The 25,784-nt window shown below is 42.6% G+C and overlaps 6 protein-coding genes across 6 annotated transcripts in view; all 6 read left to right on the top strand.

The window, feature by feature from the left end:
* Positions 1-2,805: 2,805 nt before the first annotated feature.
* Positions 2,806-5,789, top strand: LOC117378039 (protocadherin alpha-8-like). Its single transcript, XM_033974579.1, has 2 exons — positions 2,806-5,195; positions 5,786-5,789. Exons 1-2 carry the CDS (start codon positions 2,806-2,808, stop codon positions 5,787-5,789), a joined length of 2,394 nt encoding a protein of 797 aa, XP_033830470.1.
* A 285-nt stretch (positions 5,790-6,074) lies between these two features.
* Positions 6,075-8,462, top strand: LOC129456589 (protocadherin alpha-8-like). Its single transcript, XM_055224828.1, has one exon. It carries the CDS (start codon positions 6,075-6,077, stop codon positions 8,460-8,462), a length of 2,388 nt encoding a protein of 795 aa, XP_055080803.1.
* Positions 8,463-11,906: 3,444 nt separating this feature from the next.
* LOC117377539 (protocadherin alpha-8-like) lies at positions 11,907-14,282 on the top strand. Its single transcript, XM_033973983.1, has one exon. The coding sequence runs from the start codon at positions 11,907-11,909 to the stop codon at positions 14,280-14,282; it is 2,376 nt and encodes a 791-aa protein (XP_033829874.1).
* A 1,857-nt stretch (positions 14,283-16,139) lies between these two features.
* On the top strand, positions 16,140-18,002 carry LOC117377983 (protocadherin alpha-2-like). The gene has a single exon (XM_033974522.2). It carries the CDS (start codon positions 16,140-16,142, stop codon positions 18,000-18,002), a length of 1,863 nt encoding a protein of 620 aa, XP_033830413.2.
* A 1,253-nt stretch (positions 18,003-19,255) lies between these two features.
* Positions 19,256-21,640, top strand: LOC117377538 (protocadherin alpha-3-like). Its single transcript, XM_033973982.2, has one exon. It carries the CDS (start codon positions 19,256-19,258, stop codon positions 21,638-21,640), a length of 2,385 nt encoding a protein of 794 aa, XP_033829873.1.
* Positions 21,641-22,922: 1,282 nt separating this feature from the next.
* LOC117377535 (protocadherin alpha-8-like) overlaps positions 22,923-25,784 on the top strand; it is a 37,827-nt gene continuing 34,965 nt past the window's right edge. Inside the window, exon 1 of the mRNA XM_055224824.1 lies at positions 22,923-25,428. Coding sequence (XP_055080799.1) covers positions 23,050-25,428 — 2,379 coding nt within the window. The 5' untranslated portion in view covers positions 22,923-23,049. The remainder of the gene's footprint in view (positions 25,429-25,784) is intronic.

Below are 25,784 nucleotides of genomic sequence, written 5' to 3'. Positions count from 1 at the left end.
CTATGACGCAGACGTGGGTAAGAACGGCGTTCACAGCTACAGACTGAGTCAAAGTGAATATTTTTCTCTTACATCTCACCAAGGAGCTGCTGTAACAACAGAACTGATTCTACAGAAAACTTTAGACCGTGAAAAGCAGTCAGTTATCAGGCTTACTTTAACTGCTGTTGATGGGGGAACCCCCGCAAAATCAGGCACAACTGTCATTATAATTAATGTCTTAGACGTAAATGACAACGCCCCAGTGTTTAGTCAAAACTTGTACAAAGCTACTGTTCATGAAAATGTTCAGATAGGGACTTCTATTATCACAGTAAATGCTACAGATGTGGATGAAGGAATAAACGGAGAGATAGTGTATTCATTTATAGATCTTGAACAGAATAAACGGACTGATGTATTTGCCATTGACGAAAAAACAGGAACCGTGACGAATATAAAAAACATAGACTTTGAGGAGAATGGCGCAATTGAGATCAGGGTCCAGGCTCGTGATAGAGCCACATCTCCAATGAGTTCACACGCAAAGCTTTTGATCGAAGTGTTAGATGTAAATGACAACGCGCCTGAAATTTCTGTCACGTCTCTGCTGGACACGGTCAAAGAAGACGCGTCTTTCGGCTCCGCCATTGCGCTGGTGGCAGTCTCTGACAAAGATGGAGGTAAAAACGGGCAGGTCAAGTGTCGTATAAACAATAATGTTCCCTTTAAACTCGAGACTAATTATAAGAATTACTATTCACTGGTGGTGAACGGCCCTTTAGACAGAGAAAGCACTCCTCAGTATAATATTAGCATCACTGCCATTGATGAAGGCAGCCCACCTCTGACCAGCACGAGCCTTATAACTGTGCGCGTGTCAGATGTCAATGATAACAGTCCCGTGTTCACAGAAAGTCTGGTAAACGTCTATCTAAAGGAGAACAGTGCAGTGGGGTCAGTCATTAAAACAGTAACAGCAGCTGACCCTGACGTTGATCAAAACGGTCACGTGACTTACTCTCTCTTGAAAAATCCAGGTGAGTCTCTGCACCTGTCCACGATGGTGAATATTAACTCAGACACAGGAGACATAGTCACGCTACAGTCTTTTAACTTTGAGGAGCTCAAAACGTTTCAGTTTAAGGTCCAGGCCACAGACTCTGGTGTCCCTCCGCTCAGCAGCAACGTGACTGTGAACGTTTTTATTCTGGATGAAAATGACAATAGCCCCACGATCCTGGCGCCCTATTCTGAGCACGGCTCTGTTAACAGTGAGAGCATACCCTATTCCGCTGAAGCGGGCTACTTTGTGGCAAAGATAAGGGCTGTAGACGCAGACTCTGGCTACAACGCGCTGCTTTCTTATCACCTGACTGAGCCCAAAGGGAACAACCTGTTCCGGATCGGGACCAGCACCGGAGAGATCCGCACCAAGAGGAGGATGAGTGACAATGACCTGAAAAGTCACCCCTTGGTGGTGCTGGTGTGTGATAACGGAGAGCCCTCCCTGTCCGCCACTGTGTCTATTGATGTAGTGGTGGTGGAGAGCACAGCGGACATTCAGACTCAGTTCAGACATGTGCCCATAAAGGAGGACAGCTTCTCGGATTTAAACCTGTACCTGCTCATCGCCATTGTGGCGGTGTCAGTCATCTTTCTGCTCAGCCTCATCACGTTAATAGCAGTGAGATGTCACAGGACAGAGAGCTCTTTCAGCAGGTACAGCGCCCCCATGATCACCACCCACCCTGACGGGAGCTGGTCCTACTCCAAATCCACTCAGCAGTATGACGTGTGCTTCAGCTCAGACACACTCAAGAGCGACGTAGTGGTTTTCCCCGCCCCGTTTCCTCCTGTAGATGCAGAACTGATCAGTATTAATGGAGGAGACACTTTCACCAGGACACAGACTTTACCCAGTACAGAGAAGGTATGCATTGCATTTTTTTTTATTACTTTAATTATCTTAGAAAATATTAAATTGCTTAATCACAGTATTAATAAGTGATTTCATTCTGTCATAAAAAACAAAAGTCTAGTAAGAGGGATTTTGGTTTGATTTTATAAGCTGTTTTTACAATGTAGCTTGATGTGGAAAAAGTGTAATGTACATTACACAAGTCCTTTCTTTGCTCACTGCTGTCCAAGGTAGTGAATACGTATCGTCGTTTTTTTTCTTTTTTACTTTTTGTTTACTTTTTTTCACGCACCACCAATATATAACCGTAAACCTAAATAAAAAAAAAAATAAAAAAAAAATAAAAAATAAAGTTATGAACATATGTCCTTTTCATTCATGTGGAATGCGGAACTGATCTGTGTTGACGGAGGGGAAACTTTCACCAGGACACAACATTTACCCAATACAGAGTAGGGTAAGGAACTCAATGCATATGACTTAAATAACTGAGAGAACGTGAGTGACAAATTGCATCACATGAAATTAAGATATGAAATTGTTTTCACCTTGCGGTAGTGATGGCGCTGTCCATGGGCCTTTTTGTGGTTTTATTGTGATAATATGCATCTTCCATAAATACTTTTGCAGCAGTTTTGAATCGTAAAAAGTGTATTTACATTGAACTTGGGTCTGTAAAAAAGGTGTAATTGAGACAAATGTCCACCCGAGGTCCCTGTACACCATATCTTTTTGTGAAGGTTTGGCTCCTCCCTGGTTTAGGGATAACGCTGCGCTTTGTTGCAAAGAGAGGTCGAGTGACAAAGGAAGACTTCGTTTTCCACAATGCCACTCGGATATCTTCTCATGGCTACGTGTTTATAGCAGTTTTCTCAGTGTGTGTTGTGGTTTGAACGGTTGGAATAATGTGCTTCAGGAGCTGCGTGAGGATTTATCTCTGGGTCATTTTGGTGGATTTTTGCTGGACATCAGTTTTTGGGCAGCTCTCCTACACGGTTTCAGAGGAGGTGACCATCGGGACGTTTGTAGGAAACATTGCCAAAGATCTGACTCTAACCGTGCAAGATTTACAGTTACGTGATTTCCAGATTGTTTCTGGAACAAAATGGCAATATTTTGAGGTAAATCTTAAGACCGGTGTCTTATTCGTAAATGAAAGAATAGACCGTGAGGAGCTCTGTGGTCATGAGACTAAATGTTTGCTAAATGTAGAGGCGGTGATCAATGACCCACTTAAACTTTATAGGATTGAATTTATTATATTAGACGTAAACGACAACGCTCCTTCATTCAGTAGCAAATCGCAAACTATTAATATTACAGAAAATACATTACCGGGCGCCAGATTCCCGTTGAAATTGGCCTATGACGCAGACGTGGGTAAGAACGGCGTTCACAGCTACAGACTGAGTCAAAGTGAATATTTTTCTCTTACATCTCACCAAGGAGCTGCTGTAACAACAGAACTGATTCTACAGAAAACTTTAGACCGTGAAAAGCAGTCAGTTATCAGACATACTTTAACTGCTGTTGATGGAGGAACCCCCGCAAAATCAGGCACAACTGTCATTATAATTAATGTCTTAGACGTAAATGACAACGCCCCAGTGTTTAGTCAAAACTTGTACAAAGCTACTGTTCATGAAATTGTTCAGATAGGGACTTCTATTATCACAGTAAATGCTACAGATGTGGATGAAGGAATAAACGGAGAGATAGTGTATTCATTTATAGATCTTGAACAGAATAAACGGACTGATGTATTTGCCATTGACGAAAAAACAGGAACCGTGACGAATATAAAAAACATAGACTTTGAGGAGAATGGCGCATTTGAGATCAGGGTCCAGGCTCGTGATAGAGCCACATCTCCAATGAGTTCACACGCAAAGCTTTTGATCGAAGTGTTAGATGTAAATGACAACGCGCCTGAAATCTCTGTCACGTCCCTGAAGCAGACGGTCAAAGAAGATGCGTCTTTCGGCTCCGCCATTGCGCTGGTGTCAGTCTCTGACAAAGATGGAGGTAAAAACGGGCAGGTCCAGTGTCGTATAAACAATAATGTCCCCTTTAAACTCGAGACTAATTATAAGAATTACTATTCACTGGTGGTGAACGGCCCTTTAGACAGAGAAAGCACTCCTCAGTATAATATTAGCATCACTGCCATTGATGAAGGCAGCCCACCTCTGACCAGCACGAGCCTTATAACTGTGCGCGTGTCAGATGTCAATGATAACAGTCCCGTGTTCACAGAAAGTCTGATAAACGTCTATCTAAAGGAGAACAGTGCAGTGGGGTCAGTCATTAAAACAGTAACAGCAGCTGACCCTGACGTTGATCAAAACGGCCACGTGACTTATTCTCTCTTGAAAAATCCAGGTGAGTCTCCGCACCTGTCCACGATGGTGAATATTAACTCAGACACAGGAGACATAGTCACGCTACAGTCTTTTAACTTTGAGGAGCTCAAAACGTTTCAGTTTAAGGTCCAGGCCACAGACTCTGGTGTCCCTCCGCTCAGCAGCAACGTGACTGTGAACGTTTTTATTCGGGATGAAAATGACAATAGCCCCACGATCCTGGCGCCCTATTCTGAGCACGGCTCCGTTAACAGTGAGAGCATCCCCTATTCCGCTGAAGCGGGCTACTTTGTGGCAAAGATCAGGGCTGTAGACGCAGACTCTGGCTACAACGCGCTGCTTTCTTATCACCTGACTGAGCCCAAAGGGAACAACCTGTTCCGGATCGGGACCAGCACCGGAGAGATCCGCACCAAGAGGAGGATGAGTGACAATGACCTGAAAAGTCACCCCTTGGTGGTGCTGGTGTGTGATAACGGAGAGCCCTCCCTGTCCGCCACTGTGTCTATTGATGTAGTGGTGGTGGAGAGCACAGCGGACATTCAGACTCAGTTCAGACATGTGCCCATAAAGGAGGACAGCTTCTCAGATTTAAACCTGTACCTGCTCATCGCCATTGTGGCGGTGTCAGTCATCTTTCTGCTCAGCCTCGTCACGTTAATAGCAGTGAGATGTCACAGGACAGAGAGCTCTTTCAGCAGGTACAGCGCCCCCATGATCACCACCCACCCTGACGGGAGCTGGTCCTACTCCAAATCCACTCAGCAGTATGACGTGTGCTTCAGCTCAGACACACTCAAGAGCGACGTAGTGGTTTTCCCCGCCCCGTTTCCTCCTGTAGATGCGGAACTGATCAGTATTAATGGAGGAGACACTTTCACCAGGACACAGACTTTACCCACTATAGAGAAGGTATGGCTTGCATTTATTTTGTTACTTTTACTCTATTTAAAAATATAAAATTTCTTAATAACAGTATTAATAAGTCAATTCATGCAGTCACAAAAAACAAAAGTCTAATAAAGGTGATTTTGGTTTAATTTTATAAGCTTCTTTTGCAATGGATCGTGCTGTGGTAAAAGTGTAATGCATATTACATACCGTGAGTCTTTTCTTTGCTCACTGCTGTCCAAGGTACTGAATATCTATCGTCATTTTTTGGTATTTTTTTTCTTTTCTTTTTTTCACGCACCTCCAATATATAACTAAACCAAAAAAAAAAAAAAAAAAAAAAAAAAAAAAAAAAAAAAAAAGTAGAAGTTATGAACATTTCATTCATGTGGAATGCGAAACTGATTTGTATTGACGGAGGGGAAACTTTCACCAGGACACAACATTTACCCAATACAGAGAAGGTAAGAAACCAACTGCATATGATTTAAATTACTGAGAGAATGTGAGTGACAAATTGCATCACATAAAATTAAGCTCTAACATTATTTTCTGCTTAAGGCATTGATGGCGCTGTCCATGGTCCTTAATGTGGTTTTAACGTTGAACTGGTGACATTCATCTTCTATAGGTAATCTTGCAGCAGTTTTGAATCGTAAAATGTGTGTTTACATAAAACTTGGTTCTGTAAAAAAAAGGTGTAATTGAGAGAAATGTCCACATGAGGTCCCGCTACACCATATCTTTTTGTGAAGGATTGGCTCCTCCCTGGTTTAGGGATAACGCTGCGCTTTGTTGCAAAGAGAGGTCGAGTGACAAAGGAAGACTTCGTTTTCCACAATGCCACTCGGATATCTTCTCATGGCTACGTGTTTATAGCAGTTTTCCCAGTGTGTGTTGTGGTTTGAACGGTTGGAATAATGGGTTTCAGGACCTGCGTGAGGATTTATCTCTGGGTCATTTTTGTGGATTTTTGCTGGACACCAGTATTTGGGCAGCTCTCCTACACGGTTTTAGAGGAGGTGAACATCGGGACATTTGTGGGAAACATTGCCAAAGATCTGACTCTAACCGCGCAAGATTTGCAGTCTCGAAAGTTTCAAATTATTTCTGGAACAAAACGGCAATATTTTGAGGTAAATCTTAAGACCGGTGTCTTATTCGTAAATGAAAGAATAGACCGTGAGGAGCTCTGCGGTCATGAGACTAAATGCTCGCTAAATGTAGAGGCAGTGATCAATAACCCACTTAAACTTTATAGGATTGAATTTATAATTTTAGACGTAAACGACAACGCTCCTTCATTCAGTAGCAAATCGCAAATTATTAATATCACAGAAACAAATACATTGCCGGGCGCCAGATTCCCTTTGAAATTGGCCTATGACGCAGACGTGGGTAAGAACGGCGTTCACAGCTACAGACTGAGTCAAAGTGAATATTTTTCTCTTACATCTCACCAAGGAGCTGCTGTAACAACAGAACTGATTCTACAGAAAACTTTAGACCGTGAAAAGCAGTCAGTTATCAGGCTTACTTTAACTGCTGTTGATGGAGGAACTTCCGCAAAATCAGGCACAACTGCCATTATAATTAATGTCTTAGACGTAAATGACAACGCCCCAGTGTTTAGTCAAAACTTGTACAAAGCTACTGTTCATGAAAATGTTCAACTAGGGACTTCTATTATCACAGTAAATGCTACAGATGTGGATGAAGGAATAAACGGAGAGATAGTGTATTCATTTATAGATCTTGAACAGAATAAACGGACTGATGTATTTGCCATTGACGAAAAAACAGGAACCGTGACGAATATAAAAAACATAGACTTTGAGGAGAATGGCGCAATTGAGATCAGGGTCCAGGCTCGTGATAGAGCCACATCTCCAATGAGTTCACACGCGAAGCTTTTGATCGAAGTGTTAGATGTAAATGACAACGCGCCTGAAATCTCTGTCACGTCTCTGCTGGACACGGTCAAAGAAGACGCGTCTTTCGGCTCCGCCATTGCGCTGGTGTCAGTCTCTGACAAAGATGGAGGTAAAAACGGGCAGGTCCAGTGTCGTATAAACAATAATGTCCCCTTTAAACTCGAGACTAATTATAAGAATTACTATTCACTGGTGGTGAACGGCCCTTTAGACAGAGAAAGCACTCCTCAGTATAATATTAGCATCACTGCCATTGATGAAGGCAGCCCACCTCTGACCAGCACGAGCCTTATAACTGTGCGCGTGTCAGATGTCAATGATAACAGTCCCGTGTTCACAGAAAGTCTGATAAACGTCTATCTAAAGGAGAACAGTGCAGTGGGGTCAGTCATTAAAACAGTAACAGCAGCTGACCCTGACGTTGATCAAAACGGTCACGTGACTTACTCTCTCTTGAAAAATCCAGGTGAGTCTCTGCACCTGTCCACGATGGTGAATATTAACTCAGACACAGGAGACATAGTCACGCTACAGTCTTTTAACTTTGAGGAGCTCAAAACGTTTCAGTTTAAGGTCCAGGCCACAGACTCTGGTGTCCCTCCACTCAGCAGCAACGTGACTGTGAACGTTTTTATTCTGGATGAAAATGACAATAGCCCCACGATCCTGGCGCCCTATTCTGAGCACGGCTCCGTTAACAGTGAGAGCATCCCCTATTCCGCTGAAGCGGGCTACTTTGTGGCAAAGATCAGGGCTGTAGACGCAGACTCTGGCTACAACGCGCTGCTTTCTTATCACCTGACTGAGCCCAAAGGGAACAACCTGTTCCGGATCGGGACCAGCACCGGAGAGATCCGCACCAAGAGGAGGATGAGTGACAATGACCTGAAAAGTCACCCCTTGGTGGTGCTGGTGTGTGATAACGGAGAGCCCTCCCTGTCCGCCACTGTGTCTATTGATGTAGTGGTGGTGGAGAGCACAGCGGACATTCAGACTCAGTTCAGACATGTGCCCATAAAGGAGGACAGCTTCTCGGATTTAAACCTGTACCTGCTCATCGCCATTGTGGCGGTGTCAGTCATCTTTCTGCTCAGCCTCATCACGTTAATAGCAGTGAGATGTCACAGGACAGAGAGCTCTTTCAGCAGGTACAGCGCCCCCATGATCACCACCCACCCTGACGGGAGCTGGTCCTACTCCAAATCCACTCAGCAGTATGACGTGTGCTTCAGCTCAGACACACTCAAGAGCGACGTAGTGGTTTTCCCCGCCCCGTTTCCTCCTGTAGATGCGGAACTGATCAGTATTAATGGAGGAGACACTTTCACCAGGACACAGACTTTACCCACAACAGAGAAGGTAAGAGATTTATAATTCGCAAATTGTTTTCGTTAATATTAAGCTGAAATGTTTCTTACCAGTTTCAAATGAAATGTTTAGCCTGAGTATGTAATATTTATTTGATATTCAAATAAAAAATAATGTTTTAAAAATATTGATGTATGCTTTGCACTTATATATACAAATCTAGTTATCACCGCGTTCTTGGCAATGGACATGCAGTGATAATTTTCAGTTAAAACATATTCAGTTTCATCAGTCAATTCTCAAAATCATCTGACATGCAGTGTAATCATAACAGGAATTAATATAAAATACAATAATTCTTTGTTTTCGGAACATTTATTGCTTCTGTCTTTACATTAAATAAATGATTAACCCGCGCGTTCATTTGAGTTTTTATAATTTTGTGATGAATGTTTTGAATATCACCACCTGGTGTCGCTGCAGACCGTGACAAGTAAAAGTCGCGCCCCTCCCATGAACAAAACCCTTTAACTGCATATTTTCAACACAAAAGATACACGGGACCTAAGCGGTGGCGATGGAGTGGGAGATGTTTCATGTAGACAGTGTTTAAATAGTGTTTGGACATGCATGCCCTAGATTCATCACTTCTTTACACGTGCCTTTGTGGATTAATGGTTTTTGGAAACATGTTTTTGTCGTGCGGGAGGCCAGTTTGCTTCTTTGTGCTGTTTTTGCTGGATTGTCATTTGGGATCGGTGCATGGCCAGTTGTCCTACTCCGTTTATGAAGAGGTGAGCGTCGGGGCCAATGTTGGAAATATAGCCAAGGATCTAAACCTCAATGTACAGGATTTAGAGACTCGGGCATTTCAAATTGTCGAGGGGATAAAAATGAAATATTTTGATGTCAATCTTAAGACTGGATTTCTGTACGTGAGAGAGAGAATAAACCGGGAGGAGCTGTGCGCTGACGAACTGAAATGCAGCATCGTTGTAGAGGCTGTGATAAATAATCCTCTAAAATTGTACCGTTTTGAGGTCGAAATCAAAGACATTAACGATAACGCTCCCTCGTTCAGTGCTAAATCTCAAGTGTTAGAGATCGCAGAAAACACTGTGCCCGGATTTAGGTTTGCCTTGTCTGAGGCCAGTGACACGGATGTGGGCAAGAATGGATTAAGTAGTTACAAGCTCACCCAAAACGATTATTTTACTTTAACTGCAAATAAAAGAGGGGACAGTTTATCTCCAGAGTTAGTTTTACAGAAGGGTTTAGACAGGGAGAAAAAAGCAAATATTAAATTAACTTTGACTGCGATTGATGGCGGATCCCCTTCCAAGTCAGGGACGTCAGAAATCGACATTATTGTATTGGACAATAATGATAATGCACCGATATTTAGCCATACTTTGTACAAAGTCACAGTTGTTGAGAATACCCCACGTGGCACAGCGATTATTACATTAAACGCCACTGATGCTGACGAAGGAACAAACAGTGAAATTAAATATTCTTTTCGCAGTAAGGACCAGGACCACATTTTAGATGTTTTTCAAATTGATCCAAACTCCGGAACCATTTCAGTTAAAGGTAAAATTGACTATGAGGAGAGAAAAGCCTTTGAGATTAGGGCAGAGGCCAGAGACAAAGGCCAGCCTCCAATGTCCGCCCACAGTAAAGTGCTGGTGGAGGTGATTGACGTGAACGATAACGCTCCTGAGATCACCGTCACGTCACTAAGCAGTACAGTGAAAGAGGACGCCAGTGTAGGGACAGCTGTAGCCCTGGTGTCAGTACTGGACCGAGACAGCGGGAAAAATGGTGAGGTAAAATGTAAGGTTTTAAACAATGTCCCGTTTAAATTAGAAACAAATTATAAAAACTACTATTCTTTGGTAATAGATGGGAAACTGGATAGAGAAGAGATTTCCTATTTTAATATTACAATTTTAGCCATGGATGAAGGAGACCCGACTCTGTCAAATACCAGTTTATTTACAATAGTTGTTTCTGATGTAAATGACAATGCACCGTATTTCCACGATGAGTCTGTAAATGTTTACGTGAAAGAGAACGGGAAAGTAGGATCAGAACTGACATCACTTACTGCAAATGATCATGATGTAAACTCGAACAGTCAGATACGATATTCTTTGACAGAGAGCAATGAAAAAGCACATTATTTAGCCTCAATGATTAATATCAATCCAGAGACTGGAGCCGTAATAGCTCTACAGTCTTTTAACTTTGAGGAGCTCAAAACGTTTCAGTTTAAGGTCCAAGCCACAGACTCTGGTGTCCCTCCGCTCAGCAGCAACGTGACTGTGAACGTTTTTATTCTGGATGAAAATGACAATAGCCCCACGATCCTGGCGCCCTATTCTGAGCACGGCTCCGTTAACAGTGAGAGCATCCCCTATTCCGCTGAAGCGGGCTACTTTGTGGCAAAGATCAGGGCTGTAGACGCTGACTCTGGGTACAACGCGCTGCTTTCTTATCACCTGACTGAGCCCAAAGGGAACAACCTGTTCCGGATCGGAACCAGCACCGGAGAGATCCGCACCAAGAGGAGGATGAGTGACAATGACCTGAAAAGTCACCCCTTGGTGGTGCTGGTGTGTGATAACGGAGAGCCCTCCCTGTCCGCCACTGTGTCTATTGATGTAGTGGTGGTGGAGAGCACAGCGGACATTCAGACTCAGTTCAGACATGTGCCCATAAAGGAGGACAGCTTCTCGGATTTAAACCTGTACCTGCTCATCGCCATTGTGGCGGTGTCAGTCATCTTTCTGCTCAGCCTCATCACGTTAATAGCAGTGAGATGTCACAGGACAGAGAGCTCTTTCAGCAGGTACAGCGCCCCCATGATCACCACCCACCCTGACGGGAGCTGGTCCTACTCCAAATCCACTCAGCAGTATGACGTGTGCTTCAGCTCAGACACACTCAAGAGCGACGTAGTGGTTTTCCCCGCCCCGTTTCCTCCTGTAGATGCGGAACTGATCAGTATTAATGGAGGAGACACTTTCACCAGGACACAGACTTTGCCTAGCACAGAGAAGGTAAGAAACAAAATGCATATGCCTAAATTAATTGAGAAATTGAGTGACAGATTTTATTAAACAAATTGAGCCATAACATTGTGTCATGCTTGGGCTACCGATGGCGCTCTCCATGGTCCTTAATGTGTTTTTACTGTGGTGATAGCATGAATTGTTTAGAGGTACCTTTGTATCAGTTTTTAGAAGTTAAATTCGTATTTACACAAAACTTGTCTTTAAAAAGGTGTAATTGAGACAAATGTCCACACGAGGTCCCGCTACACCATACGTTTTTGTGAGGGTTTGGCTCCTCCCTGGTTTAGGGATAACGCTGCGCTTTGTTGCAAGGAGAGGTCGAGTGACAAAGGAAGACTTCGTTTTCCACAATGCCACTCGGATATCTTCTCATGGCTACGTGTGTATAGCAGTTTTCTCAGTACGTGTAGTGCCTTGAACGGTTGGAATAATGCGTTTCAGGAGTTGCGTGAGGATTTATCTCTGGGTCATTTTGGTGGATTTTTGCTGGACATCAGTTTTTGGGCAGCTCTCCTACACGGTTTCAGAGGAGGTGACCATCGGGACGTTTGTGGGAAACATTGCTAAAGATCTGACTCTAACCGTGCAAGAATTACAGTTACGCGATTTTCAGATTGTTTCTGGAACAAAACGGCAATATTTTGAGGTAAATCTTAAGACCGGTGTCTTATTCGTAAATGAAAGAATAGACCGTGAGGAGCTCTGCGGTCATGAGACTAAATGTTCGCTAAATGTAGAGGCGGTGATCAATGACCCACTTAAACTTTATAGGATTGAATTTATTATATTAGACGTAAACGACAACGCTCCTTCATTCAGTAGCAAATCGCAAATCATTAATATCACAGAAAGTACAATACCGGGCGCCAGATTCCCGTTGAAATTGGCCTATGACGCAGACGTGGGTAAGAACGGCGTTCACAGCTACAGACTGAGTCAAAGTGAATATTTTTCTCTTACATCTCACCAAGGAGCTGCTGTAACAACAGAACTGATTCTACAGAAAACTTTAGACCGTGAAAAGCAGTCAGTTATCAGGCTTACTTTAACTGCTGTTGATGGGGGAACCCCCGCAAAATCAGGCACAACTGCCATTATAATTAATGTCTTAGACGTAAATGACAACGCCCCAGTGTTTAGTCAAAACTTGTACAAAGCTACTGTTCATGAAAATGTTCAGATAGGGACTTCTATTATCACAGTAAATGCTACAGATGTGGATGAAGGAATAAACGGAGAGATAGTGTATTCATTTATAGATCTTGAACAGAATAAACGGACTGATGTATTTGCCATTGACGAAAAAACAGGAACCGTGACGAATATAAAAAACATAGACTTTGAGGAGAATGGCGCATTTGAGATCAGGGTCCAGGCTCGTGATAGAGCCACATCTCCAATGAGTTCACACGCGAAGCTTTTGATCGAAGTGTTAGATGTAAATGACAACGCGCCTGAAATCTCTGTCACGTCTCTGAAGCAGACGGTCAAAGAAGACGCGTCTTTCGGCTCCGCCATTGCGCTGGTGTCAGTCTCTGACAAAGATGGAGGTAAAAACGGGCAGGTCCAGTGTCGTATAAACAATAATGTCCCCTTTAAACTCGAGACTAATTATAAGAATTACTATTCACTGGTGGTGAACGGCCCTTTAGACAGAGAAAGCACTCCTCAGTATAATATTAGCATCACTGCCATTGATGAAGGCAGCCCACCTCTGACCAGCACGAGCCTTATAACTGTGCGCGTGTCAGATGTCAATGATAACAGTCCCGTGTTCACAGAAAGTCTGGTAAACGTCTATCTAAAGGAGAACAGTGCAGTGGGGTCAGTCATTAAAACAGTAACAGCAGCTGACCCTGACGTTGATCAAAACGGTCACGTAACTTATTCTCTCTTGAAAAATCCAGGTGAGTCTCTGCACCTGTCCACGATGGTGAATATTAACTCAGACACAGGAGACATAGTCACGCTACAGTCTTTTAACTTTGAGGAGCTCAAAACGTTTCAGTTTAAGGTCCAGGCCACAGACTCTGGTGTCCCTCCGCTCAGCAGCAACGTGACTGTGAACGTTTTTATTCTGGATGAAAATGACAATAGCCCCACGATCCTGGCGCCCTATTCTGAGCACGGCTCTGTTAACAGTGAGAGCATCCCCTATTCCGCTGAAGCGGGCTACTTTGTGGCAAAGATCAGGGCTGTAGACGCAGACTCTGGGTACAACGCGCTGCTTTCTTATCACCTGACTGAGCCCAAAGGGAACAACCTGTTCCGGATCGGGACCAGCACCGGAGAGATCCGCACCAAGAGGAGGATGAGTGACAATGACCTGAAAAGTCACCCCTTGGTGGTGCTGGTGTGTGATAACGGAGAGCCCTCCCTGTCCGCCACTGTGTCTATTGATGTAGTGGTGGTGGAGAGCACAGCGGACATTCAGACTCAGTTCAGACATGTGCCCATAAAGGAGGACAGCTTCTCGGATTTAAACCTGTACCTGCTCATCGCCATTGTGGCGGTGTCAGTCATCTTTCTGCTCAGCCTCATCACGTTAATAGCAGTGAGATGTCACAGGACAGAGAGCTCTTTCAGCAGGTACAGCGCCCCCATGATCACCACCCACCCTGACGGGAGCTGGTCCTACTCCAAATCCACTCAGCAGTATGACGTGTGCTTCAGCTCAGACACACTCAAGAGCGACGTAGTGGTTTTCCCCGCCCCGTTTCCTCCTGTAGATGCGGAACTGATCAGTATTAATGGAGGAGACACTTTCACCAGGACACAGACTTTACCCAGTACAGACAAGGTATGAATTGCTTCTCTATTGCTATTTCAAATGTTGATGTAAATATATATTTATTTATAAGCTGTGCTGAAATAACACTTAGGAGCAGTCACACAAAGAAACGTCTGGTGAAGGGGATATGCTGGCGTTTATGAGCAGTTTTTTACAGTGGTGTTTGATGTGGTTGCTGTATACATATTATTTATGTTCTTTGTTTCTTTCTATGCTGTCCATGATGTTGAAATGCTCGTTTTTGCCGTTTTTTTCCCGTCATGTTTGTTTAGACGACATGAACGGATTTTTCCCAGAATTCTTCTTCCTTTATAATATGTCAAAATATAACGTTATTCTGTTTTTTTTTTCTCACTCTTTCTCTTGATACACTTATACATACATATTACTGTAATCCAAATATCTTGTTCTCACCTGTGTCTGGAGGCTGTGGTTTGGCGGTTTACAGTTAAATTTAAAATTATGTATTTTTTTCTGATATCTTCCTTTCTCAGATAGACAAACACAGCAGGACAGTGCACAGCTTGTCTTTTTCTTCAGCAGCTTAACTCTGTTCTCGCGCGCCCTGTGCGCGTTCACCTTTTACATTTATCGGTGCGCTCAGCAAATGCGCTGTACCGCAACAATAACATTTACCCAATATTATTATGAAGAAAATGAATGTAATGTATCCAAACATAATATATTAATTAATATTAATTGTTAATAAAGTACTTACACAGTAATATGCAGAAAAGACATGACCCTAGTTTAATGTTAAAGCATAAAATAATATAAATCAAATAAATCAATGGTTACATTACTAATACTTGGTCTTGGTTTTTGAGACCAGAAATGATAATACAATTGACCTTTATTCCGCTTCCCCGGTGTCGTGTTTGTGCTCTTTGTCGTGAAAAAGTGTTCAGAAGTTGCTTGACAATCTTTCCTTTGGTGCTGTCCGAGGTGCTGAATTGTTCGTTTTTCGGTGGATTTGATTTTTATTTAACCCTCGGTGTGCAACACTAGACCTATACCATTGAGACGCAAAACATAAACAATTTACTTAATGTCTATACTGTTTTTTTTTATCCTACCCTTGACACTTACCCGTGATGTGTACTGTCTTAATATAGATATGTACCACATGTAACTAATCATTTCCCAAGGGGTAAAACCATTCATAAATGCACAAACATATGGGTTAGTTTTTAAACTGATGATAATGATGAACATTTAAATGAATCATGCAATGGTTAGAACACTAGATGTCGATAGAGACCATGACACGTGTTAATATCCCCGCCCCCAGAGCCCAGCCTTTTCTTAAACGTCATAATCAGGTTCTTCTTTGTGAAAACAGCGTTCGGACGCCGTTCTGCAAATACTGGAGAAAAGTGGGGAACTAAATGGGCCTATATTTTCTGAAAGGAATGATACAAGACACAGAACTTGGATTATAACTTCGCTTTTCCCACAATGGCGGATGTAGGACAATGGACTCATCTATGGACGCTGTGCTTCACTCTGCTTTGTCTATGGAGCGGTTCTGCAGCACAGATATCTTATTCCATTTTAGAGGAGGCGGAGAAAGGGACCACGGTTGGAAATATCACTAAAGATTTAAAACTGAATTTACAGCAACTAGAAATAACGGGGCTTCGCATCACCTCTGCTCGTGACAAGGAGTATTTTGATATAAACAGGAAAAGTGGTGTTCTTTTTGTCAACGAAAGAATAGACCGAGAAGAGCTTTGTCCCAATGCGGTAAAGTGCGTTTTGAATGTAGAAGCGATTGTAAATAATCCACATGGTTTACACAGGATTGAGGTAGTTATTCTTGATGTAAATGACAATGTTCCAATATTTATGGAAAAAGAATTTTCAATTGACATGCCAGAGTCTTCATTTCTTGGCGACAAACATCCTTTACCAGTGGCCCATGACGCAGATGAAGGTACTAATTCAGTAAAGACGTATAAATTAAGCCCAAACGAGTATTTCTCGTTGGATGTGCAGGATGCTGGTGACAAAAGCGTCACCGCTGAGCTCGTGTTGCAGAAAACACTGGATCGAGAAAAACAGTCAGTAATTGACCTCACTTTGTCGGCTATAGATGGAGCAAAACCAGCTAAAACTGGGACAGTCCAGCTCAAGATTAATGTGTTAGATGTGAATGATAATTCACCTGTATTCAGTAAAAGCCTTTATAAAACCCAGGTTGTTGAAAATGCCGTTATGGGCACAACACTGTTAACTCTGACCGCTACGGATTTAGACGAAGGCCTTAATGCTCAGCTTGTGTACGCGTTTGCAGATAGAGGACGTTTTAAATCTGATGAAAAGTTCACCATAAATTCAAATTCTGGTGAGATTACAGTCAAAGGTGATATTGATTATGAGGAGAACCAGGCGTATGAGATCCGTGTTCAGGTGCGAGACAAAGGCGTGCCTCCGCGTCTTGCCCATGGGAAAGTTTTAGTCGAGGTTATAGATGTAAATGACAACGCTCCAGAAATTTCAGTTACCTCAATGATGAGTCCTGTGAAGGAAGATGCTGAAACAGGCACGGCTGTTGCCATGATAACTATTACTGACAGAGATGGAGGAAAAAACGGACTGACTGATTGTAAAATAGTGGGAGCTGCTCCATTTAAACTAAACCGTAACTATAAAAACTATTATTCCTTGTTGGTGGATGGTCCTCTGGATAGAGAGGCTGTGTCTGAGTATAACATTTCAATTGTAGCCGCAGACGAAGGGACGCCATCACTGTCCAGTGCCAGTGTCATTCAGGTGAAAGTTGCGGATGTTAATGACAACCCGCCACGCTTTCAGGAACCTGTGATCAATATTTATGTGAAAGAGAACAGTCAGATAGGCTCTGTCATTTACACGCTCACGTCGTCAGATTTAGATTCAACTGACAACGCCAAAGTATCTTACAGTTTGTTAAATAGTGGTAAAAATAATGTCCCCGCATCATCAGTCATTAATATAAACTCAGACACAGGAGACATAGTGAGTCTCCAGACTTTTAACTTTGAGGAGCTGAAAACGTTTCAGTTTAAGGTCCAGGCCACAGACTCTGGTGTCCCTCCGCTCAGCAGCAACGTGACTGTGAACGTTTTTATTCTGGATGAAAATGACAATAGCCCCACGATCCTGGCGCCCTATTCTGAGCACGGCTCCGTTAACAGTGAGAGCATCCCCTATTCCGCTGAAGCGGGCTACTTTGTGGCAAAGATCAGGGCTGTAGACGCAGACTCTGGGTACAACGCGCTGCTTTCTTATCACCTGACTGAGCCCAAAGGGAACAACCTGTTCCGGATCGGGACCAGCACCGGAGAGATCCGCACCAAGAGGAGGATGAGTGACAATGACCTGAAAAGTCACCCCTTGGTGGTGCTGGTGTGTGATAACGGAGAGCCCTCCCTGTCCGCCACTGTGTCTATTGATGTAGTGGTGGTGGAGAGCACAGCGGACATTCAGACTCAGTTCAGACATGTGCCCATAAAGGAGGACAGCTTCTCGGATTTAAACCTGTACCTGCTCATCGCCATTGTGGCGGTGTCAGTCATCTTTCTGCTCAGCCTCATCACGTTAATAGCAGTGAGATGTCACAGGACAGAGAGCTCTTTCAGCAGGTACAGCGCCCCCATGATCACCACCCACCCTGACGGAGCTGGTCCTACTCCAAATCCACTCAGCAGTATGACGTGTGCTTCAGCTCAGACACACTCAAGAGCGACGTAGTGGTTTTCCCCGCCCCGTTTCCTCCTGTAGATGCAGAACTGATCAGTATTAATGGAGGAGACACTTTCACCAGGACACAGACTTTACCCACAGCAGAGAAGGTAAGGACATTCCGTCCCCAATTTCTTACAGTTTTTTTCCTACTTTGACTTAATAGCCAAATAGATTTGTTTTGTTGCACCATATTAAATATAGGCATTTGCCTGATAAAGGTGCGTCCATTGACTTGTGTAATATATTTTATATGTATTATTTCAGCTCTTTGTTCTAATTTCGAGCGTCAGATTCCCATGAAGCATTTTATATTTTTAAAATTTGTGTAAGCAAGACCGTTGGCTGTACGTTTTTAAAGAGTTCATTCAGAAATATTTTGACACTAAGGTATAAGTTAGCTAGAGGATATGCCATAATCATGTTTGTTTTGCTGTTGCGGACTACAGCACATGGCAGATGGAATTAAACAAGGTCCTGAAAATGGGTTACCCGAGTCTTGCTTTTGTAAAGCCATCTCATACGTTAACTCTTTTCTATATTCATCACAGGTTACTTTTAAAGTTTATACATTTGAAATACAATGATTTAGTTTATATGAAAGTTTAAAACTTGTCCATGGGCTACAGCAAACGTCGCTGAGCATGGGACTGAAGTGTGAACATCATCTCCCAAAGGAAATCTGTACCTAATATTTATTCTTCATCCTAATTGCTATAACTTATTACTGTATACTACTACTACTTTTACTACTACTACTACTACTACTACTACTACTACTACTACTACTACTACTACTACTACTACTACTACTACTACTACTACTACTACTACTACTACTACTACTACTACTACTAATAATAATAATAATAATAATAACAGTAGTAGTATAATTTACTGACATGGGATGAGATCAACAGTCTGAGTGTGTTTATTCTGTACGTCATTTTTGTTTGTCAATATAAAACATTTTTTGCTCTCTGACTGTTTTTCATCGTCCGTTTGTGTAGGCGTAGTTGTGCGAAATCTCCACACGAGGGCAGTATAGACCACTACTATTTCAGAAGAGTCGCGCTCCTCCCATTTTTAAAAGATGAATCTTTTTCTGGGCGTTGTTACAAAGACACTTCAGACGACAAAAGAATGGCCCTCCTGGATGTCTCTAAATGATCTTGTGTTCCTGTTCGGTGCTTTTACCCTAGACCTTGTAGTGAATATAGTTTTGTTTTACCAGTCCAGTGCGCGCCTTCCGTGGTGGAATAATGTTTTTTCTGTGCACACTGAGCTCCGTGAGGATTTATCTCTGGGTGACGTTGTTGGATTGTTACTGGACATCGGTTTTTGGACATCTCTCTTACACTGTCTCAGAGGAGGTGAACATCGGGACGTTTGTGGGAAATATTGTTAAAGATCTTAATCTTAACTCACAAGAATTGCATTCGCGTAATTTTCAGATTGTATCTGCATCTAACCAGAAATATTTTGATGCAAATCTGAAGACTGGTGTCCTGTACGTTAATGAGAGGATAGACCGAGAAGAGCTGTGCGACAGTGAGTCAACATGTTCGCTCAATGTTGAGGCAGTGTTAAACAACCCATTGAAATTGTATAGGATTCAAGTTAAAATAATAGATGTGAATGACAATGCTCCACATTTTCAATCTGCAATAGAGAATATCAACATAACTGAAAACACAGCACCAGGGACAAAATACCCCCTTCAATCGGCCGATGACGCAGACGTTGGTAAAAATGCTGTAAATTCGTATAGATTAAGCGAAAATGAGTTCTTTTCCCTTGCGGTCCAGAAAGGAGAAATGTCAATCCCAGAATTACAACTGCAGAAAGTTTTAGATCGAGAAAAACAGTCTTTAATCACACTAACACTGACAGCGTTTGATGGAGGAACGCCCGCTAAATCCGGAACAATGCAGGTAGTAATCAATGTGTTAGACATAAACGATAATGCTCCAATTTTTAGTCAAAGTTTATATAAAGCCACTATTTATGAAAACGTTAAAATAGGAACGTCAATCATCACGTTTAATGCGACAGATCTGGACGAAGGCCTAAACGGAGAGGTGCTGTATTCTCTGAGCAGAGCAGGAAGAGGTAAACAAATAGATGTTTTTGAAATAGACGAGAAAACTGGACTAGTGACAAACAAAATGAATATTGACTTTGAAGAAAATGCTGCATTTGAGATCAGGGTCCAGGCTCGTGATAGAGCCACATCTCCAATGAGTTCACACGCAAAGCTTTTGATCGAAGTGTTAGATGTAAATGACAACGCGCCTGAAATCTCTGTTAAATCTTTGATGAACACGGTCAAAGAAGACGCGTCTTTCGGCTCCGCCATTGCGCTGGTGTCAGTCTCTGACAAAGATGGAGGTAAAAACGGGCAGGTCCAGTGTCGTATAAACAATAATGTCCCCTTTAAACTCGAGACTAATTATAAGAATTACTATTCACTGGTGGTGAACGGCCCTTTAGACAGAGAAAGCACTCCTCAGTATAATATTAGCATCACTGCCATTGATGAAGGCAGCCCACCTCTGACCAGCACGAGCCTTATAACTGTGCGCGTGTCAGATGTCAATGATAACAGTCCCGTGTTCACAGAAAGTCTGGTAAACGTCTATCTAAAGGAGAACAGTGCAGTGGGGTCAGTCATTAAAACAGTAACAGCAGCTGACCCTGACGTTGATCAAAACGGTCACGTAACTTATTCTCTCTTGAAAAATCCAGGTGAGTTTCTGCACCTGTCCACGATGGTGAATATTAACTCAGACACAGGGGACATAGTCACGCTACAGTCTTTTAACTTTGAGGAGCTCAAAACGTTTCAGTTTAAGGTCCAGGCCACAGACTCTGGTGTCCCTCCGCTCAGCAGCAACGTGACTGTGAACGTTTTTATTCTGGATGAAAATGACAATAGCCCCACGATCCTGGCGCCCTATTCTGAGCACGGCTCTGTTAACAGTGAGAGCATACCCTATTCCGCTGAAGCGGGCTACTTTGTGGCAAAGATAAGGGCTGTAGACGCAGACTCTGGCTACAACGCGCTGCTTTCTTATCACCTGACTGAGCCCAAAGGGAACAACCTGTTCCGGATCGGGACCAGCACCGGAGAGATCCGCACCAAGAGGAGGATGAGTGACAATGACCTGAAAAGTCACCCCTTGGTGGTGCTGGTGTGTGATAACGGAGAGCCCTCCCTGTCCGCCACTGTGTCTATTGATGTAGTGGTGGTGGAGAGCACAGCGGACATTCAGACTCAGTTCAGACATGTGCCCATAAAGGAGGACAGCTTCTCGGATTTAAACCTGTACCTGCTCATCGCCATTGTGGCGGTGTCAGTCATCTTTCTGCTCAGCCTCATCACGTTAATAGCAGTGAGATGTCACAGGACAGAGAGCTCTTTCAGCAGGTACAGCGCCCCCATGATCACCACCCACCCTGACGGGAGCTGGTCCTACTCCAAATCCACTCAGCAGTATGACGTGTGCTTCAGCTCAGACACACTCAAGAGCGACGTAGTGGTTTTCCCCGCCCCGTTTCCTCCTGTAGATGCAGAACTGATCAGTATTAATGGAGGAGACACTTTCACCAGGACACAGACTTTACCCAGTACAGAGAAGGTATGAATCACATTTCTATTGTTCTTTTAAAATTGGTCACTTTGTTAAAATATTCTTGAGCCAGTTGTGCTGAAAAAATACGTAGAAGTAGATACACAAAAACAAGCTTAATAAAGGAGATAAACTTTGCTTCTCTTTTATAAACCGCTATTACAAACATTTTATTATGATTATGATTATGATGATTATTAGATGATGAGGATGATGATGATGATGATGATGATGATGATGATGATTATTATTATTAGTTATTTATGTTTTACTTTGGTTGCTTTTTTAATGTAAAGGCGCATAATGTAAATACGTTCTTTAGCCATGTGCTGTCCAAGGTCCTGAAATACTTGATTTTGCAGGTATTTAATCACGATATTCTGATATATAGCAAACCTAATATTTTTACACAGAACAATAAAATAGATTTTCTCGCAAACAAAAATAGTTTTCCTACTGTTTTTCATTGGAGACTTAAAGCCCTTATATACTACATGTCATTCTACTCATAACTAGATGCATTCTTTCTTTATAACGTGTAAAAAAAATATAATGTTAGGAATGTGTTCTGTTGTTTCCCTCTTACTTTTGATACACTTTTAAATTAGATGATTGTGGTCCCTTCGCAAGGGAACAGAAATTGTGCAACTGACCGCCTTTTATCCCTTTCCCTGTTTCCAATTTTCTGTTCTTTGTTGTGGTCGGACGCTGTTACTTGTCAATCCACGAAAGATAATCGATTAAAACAGACATTTGTACAAAAGGCAAAGCGTAGGTTGTGCTTTTATCTTTCCAACTAATGTAGGTAGAAAACATGAGCTGGTTGTTGTGTTAAAATACATACAATAGATTTAAGTGTGCTCGTTTGTCATGGTGCTGTCCAAGGTGCTGAAATGTTCCTGTTTTGGTGCATTTGATTTCTCATTAACCCATGGGAAATGAGCGTAGACCTACACATATTTGAGTTCTTAAAAAATAGCACTTTTGTTTGTGTTTGGTTATGTACACTTTTCCCTTTGTCCTTCCTTTGGAATTTTCCCATGTGTCCTTTCCAAATTTATGTAAGAAAACCTCAAGCGACATTCCCACTCATTTTCTTCACGGTAAAACATATTACACGGTTGTGAACATACATTTTTTTTTAAAATGATGATTTTGTTGAACAGAAAAATTAGTTATCCATTAGTTAGAACACTAGATGTCGCTAGAGACCAGGACAAATTTTATCAGTGACGTGTTAATATCCCCGCCCCCAGAGCCCATCCTTTTCATGAACGTCATAATCAGGTTCTTCTTTGTGAAAACAGAGTTCGGACACCGTTCTGCAAATACTGGAGAAACATGGGGAACTGAATGCGCGAATATTTTTCTGAAAGGAATGATACAAGACACAAAACTTGGATTATAACTTTGCTTTTCCCACAATGGCGGATCTAGAACAATGGACTCATCTATGGACGCTGTGCTTCACTCTGCTTTGTCTATGGAGCGGTTCTGCAGCACAGATATCTTATTCCATTTTAGAGGAGGCGGAGAAAGGGACCACGGTTGGAAATATCACTAAAGATTTAAAACTGAATTTACAGCAACTAGAAATAACGGGGCTTCGCATCACCTCTGCTCGTGATAAGGAGTATTTTGATATAAACAGGAAAAGTGGAATTCTTTTTGTCAACGAAAGAATAGACCGAGAAGAGCTTTGTCCCAATGCGGTAAAGTGCGTTTTGAATGTAGAAGCGATTGTAAATAATCCACATGGTTTACACAGGATTGAGATAGTTATTCTTGATATAAATGACAATGTTCCGAGTTTTATTAAAGAACTGTACACAGTTGAAATATTCGAATCCTCGTATGTTGGTGAAAAACATCCTTTACCAGCTGCTCATGACGCAGATGAAGGTACTAATTCAGTAAAGACGTATAAATTAAGCCCAAACGAGTATTTCTCGTTGGATGTGCAGGATGCTGGTGACAAAAGCGTCACCGCTGAGCTCGTGTTGCAGAAAACACTGGATCGAGAAAAACACTCTCTTATTGACCTCACTTTGTCGGCTATAGATGGAGCAAAACCAGCTAAAACCGGAACTGTACAGCTGAAGATTATTGTTTTGGATGTGAATGATAATCCACCTGTATTCAGTAAAAGCCTTTATAAAACCCAGGTTGCTGAAAATGCCATTATGGGCACAACACTGTTAACTCTGACCGCTACGGATTTAGACGAAGGCGTCAATGCTCAGCTTGTGTACTCGTTTGCAGAGAGTGAGCGATTTAATCCTGACGAAAAGTTCACTTTAAACACGAATACTGGTGAGATTACAGTCAACGGTGATATTGATTATGAGGAGAACCAGGCGTATGAGATCCGGGTTCAGGTGCGAGACAAAGGCGTGCCTCCGCGTCTCGCCCGTGGGAAAGTTTTAGTCGAGGTTATAGATGTAAATGACAACGCTCCAGAAATTTCAGTTACTTCAATGATGAGTCCTGTGAAGGAAGATGCTGAAATAGGCACGGCTGTTGCCATGATAACTATTACTGACAGAGATGGAGGAAAAAATGGACTGACTGATTGTAAAATAGTGGGAGCTGCTCCATTTAAACTAAACCGTAACTATAAAAACTATTATTCCTTGTTGGTGGATGGTCCTCTGGATAGAGAGGCTGTGTCTGAGTATAACATTTCAATTGTAGCCGCAGACGAAGGGACGCCATCACTGTCCAGTGCCAGTGTCATTCAGGTGAAAGTTGCGGATGTTAATGACAACCCGCCACGCTTTCAGGAACCTGTGATCAATATTTATGTGAAAGAGAACAGTCAGATAGGCTCTGTCATTTATACGCTCACGTCGTCAGATTTAGATTCAACTGACAACGCCAAAGTATCTTACAGTTTGTTAAATAGTGGTAAAAATAATGTTCCCGCATCATCAGTCATAAATATTAACTCAGACACAGGAGACATAGTGAGTCTCCAGACTTTTAACTTTGAGGAGCTGAAAACGTTTCAGTTTAAGGTCCAGGCCACAGACTCTGGTGTCCCTCTGCTCAGCAGCAACGTGACTGTGAACGTTTTTATTCTAGATGAAAATGACAATAGCCCCACGATCCTGGCGCCCTATTCTGAGCACGGCTCTGTTAACAGTGAGAGCATCCCCTATTCCGCTGAAGCGGGCTACTTTGTGGCAAAGATCAGGGCTGTAGACGCAGACTCTGGGTACAACGCGCTGCTTTCTTATCACCTGACTGAGCCCAAAGGGAACAACCTGTTCCGGATCGGGACCAGCACCGGAGAGATCCGCACCAAGAGGAGGATGAGTGACAATGACCTGAAAAGTCACCCCTTGGTGGTGCTGGTGTGTGATAACGGAGAGCCCTCCCTGTCCGCCACTGTGTCTATTGATGTAGTGGTGGTGGAGAGCACAGCGGACATTCAGACTCAGTTCAGACATGTGCCCATAAAGGAGGACAGCTTCTCGGATTTAAACCTGTACCTGCTCATCGCCATTGTGGCGGTGTCAGTCATCTTTCTGCTCAGCCTCATCACGTTAATAGCAGTGAGATGTCACAGGACAGAGAGCTCTTTCAGCAGGTACAGCGCCCCCATGATCACCACCCACCCTGACGGGAGCTGGTCCTACTCCAAATCCACTCAGCAGTATGACGTGTGCTTCAGCTCAGACACACTCAAGAGCGACGTAGTGGTTTTCCCCGCCCCGTTTCCTCCTGTAGATGCAGAACTGATCAGTATTAATGGAGGAGACACTTTCACCAGGACACAGACTTTACCCAGTACAGAGAAGGTATGAATCGCTTTTCTATTGGTATTTTAAAATTTGTCCGTTTGTTAAAGTATTAATGAGCCCGTTGTGCTGAAAAAAAATGACGTAGTAGTTACAGAAAGAAAACCCTAATAAAAAGTATAAGTTGTACCTATATTTGTTTTTACTTTTTTTTTTTTTTAAACAAAATTTAGATGATGTGGTTGCTGTGGTAATATAAATGCACATACTATAAATGTATTCTTTCGCTTTGTGCTGTCCAAGATGCTGAAATACTTGATTTTATAGGTATTTATTCACAATATTCAGATAGATAGCATATATGAATAATTTTTTTGTACCAAATAAAAATAGTTTTCCTTCTTTTTCTACTTGTA

Source organism: Periophthalmus magnuspinnatus, chromosome 10, assembly GCF_009829125.3.
Source record: "Periophthalmus magnuspinnatus isolate fPerMag1 chromosome 10, fPerMag1.2.pri, whole genome shotgun sequence".
Classification (NCBI taxonomy): domain Eukaryota; kingdom Metazoa; phylum Chordata; class Actinopteri; order Gobiiformes; family Gobiidae; genus Periophthalmus; species Periophthalmus magnuspinnatus.
The sequence above is the reverse complement of the archived record's forward strand: the minus strand, read 5'-3'. Positions and strand labels throughout refer to the sequence as shown.

What these genes read in the sequence shown, in the direction of transcription:
- LOC117377983 (XM_033974522.2), top strand. Translation starts at nt 16,140, where the DNA reads ATGCCAGAGTCTTCATTTCTTGGCGACAAACATCCTTTACCAGTGGCC.
- LOC117377539 (XM_033973983.1), top strand. Translation starts at nt 11,907, where the DNA reads ATGCGTTTCAGGAGTTGCGTGAGGATTTATCTCTGGGTCATTTTGGTG.
- LOC117377538 (XM_033973982.2), top strand. Translation starts at nt 19,256, where the DNA reads ATGTTTTTTCTGTGCACACTGAGCTCCGTGAGGATTTATCTCTGGGTG.
- LOC117378039 (XM_033974579.1), top strand. Translation starts at nt 2,806, where the DNA reads ATGTGCTTCAGGAGCTGCGTGAGGATTTATCTCTGGGTCATTTTGGTG.
- LOC129456589 (XM_055224828.1), top strand. Translation starts at nt 6,075, where the DNA reads ATGGGTTTCAGGACCTGCGTGAGGATTTATCTCTGGGTCATTTTTGTG.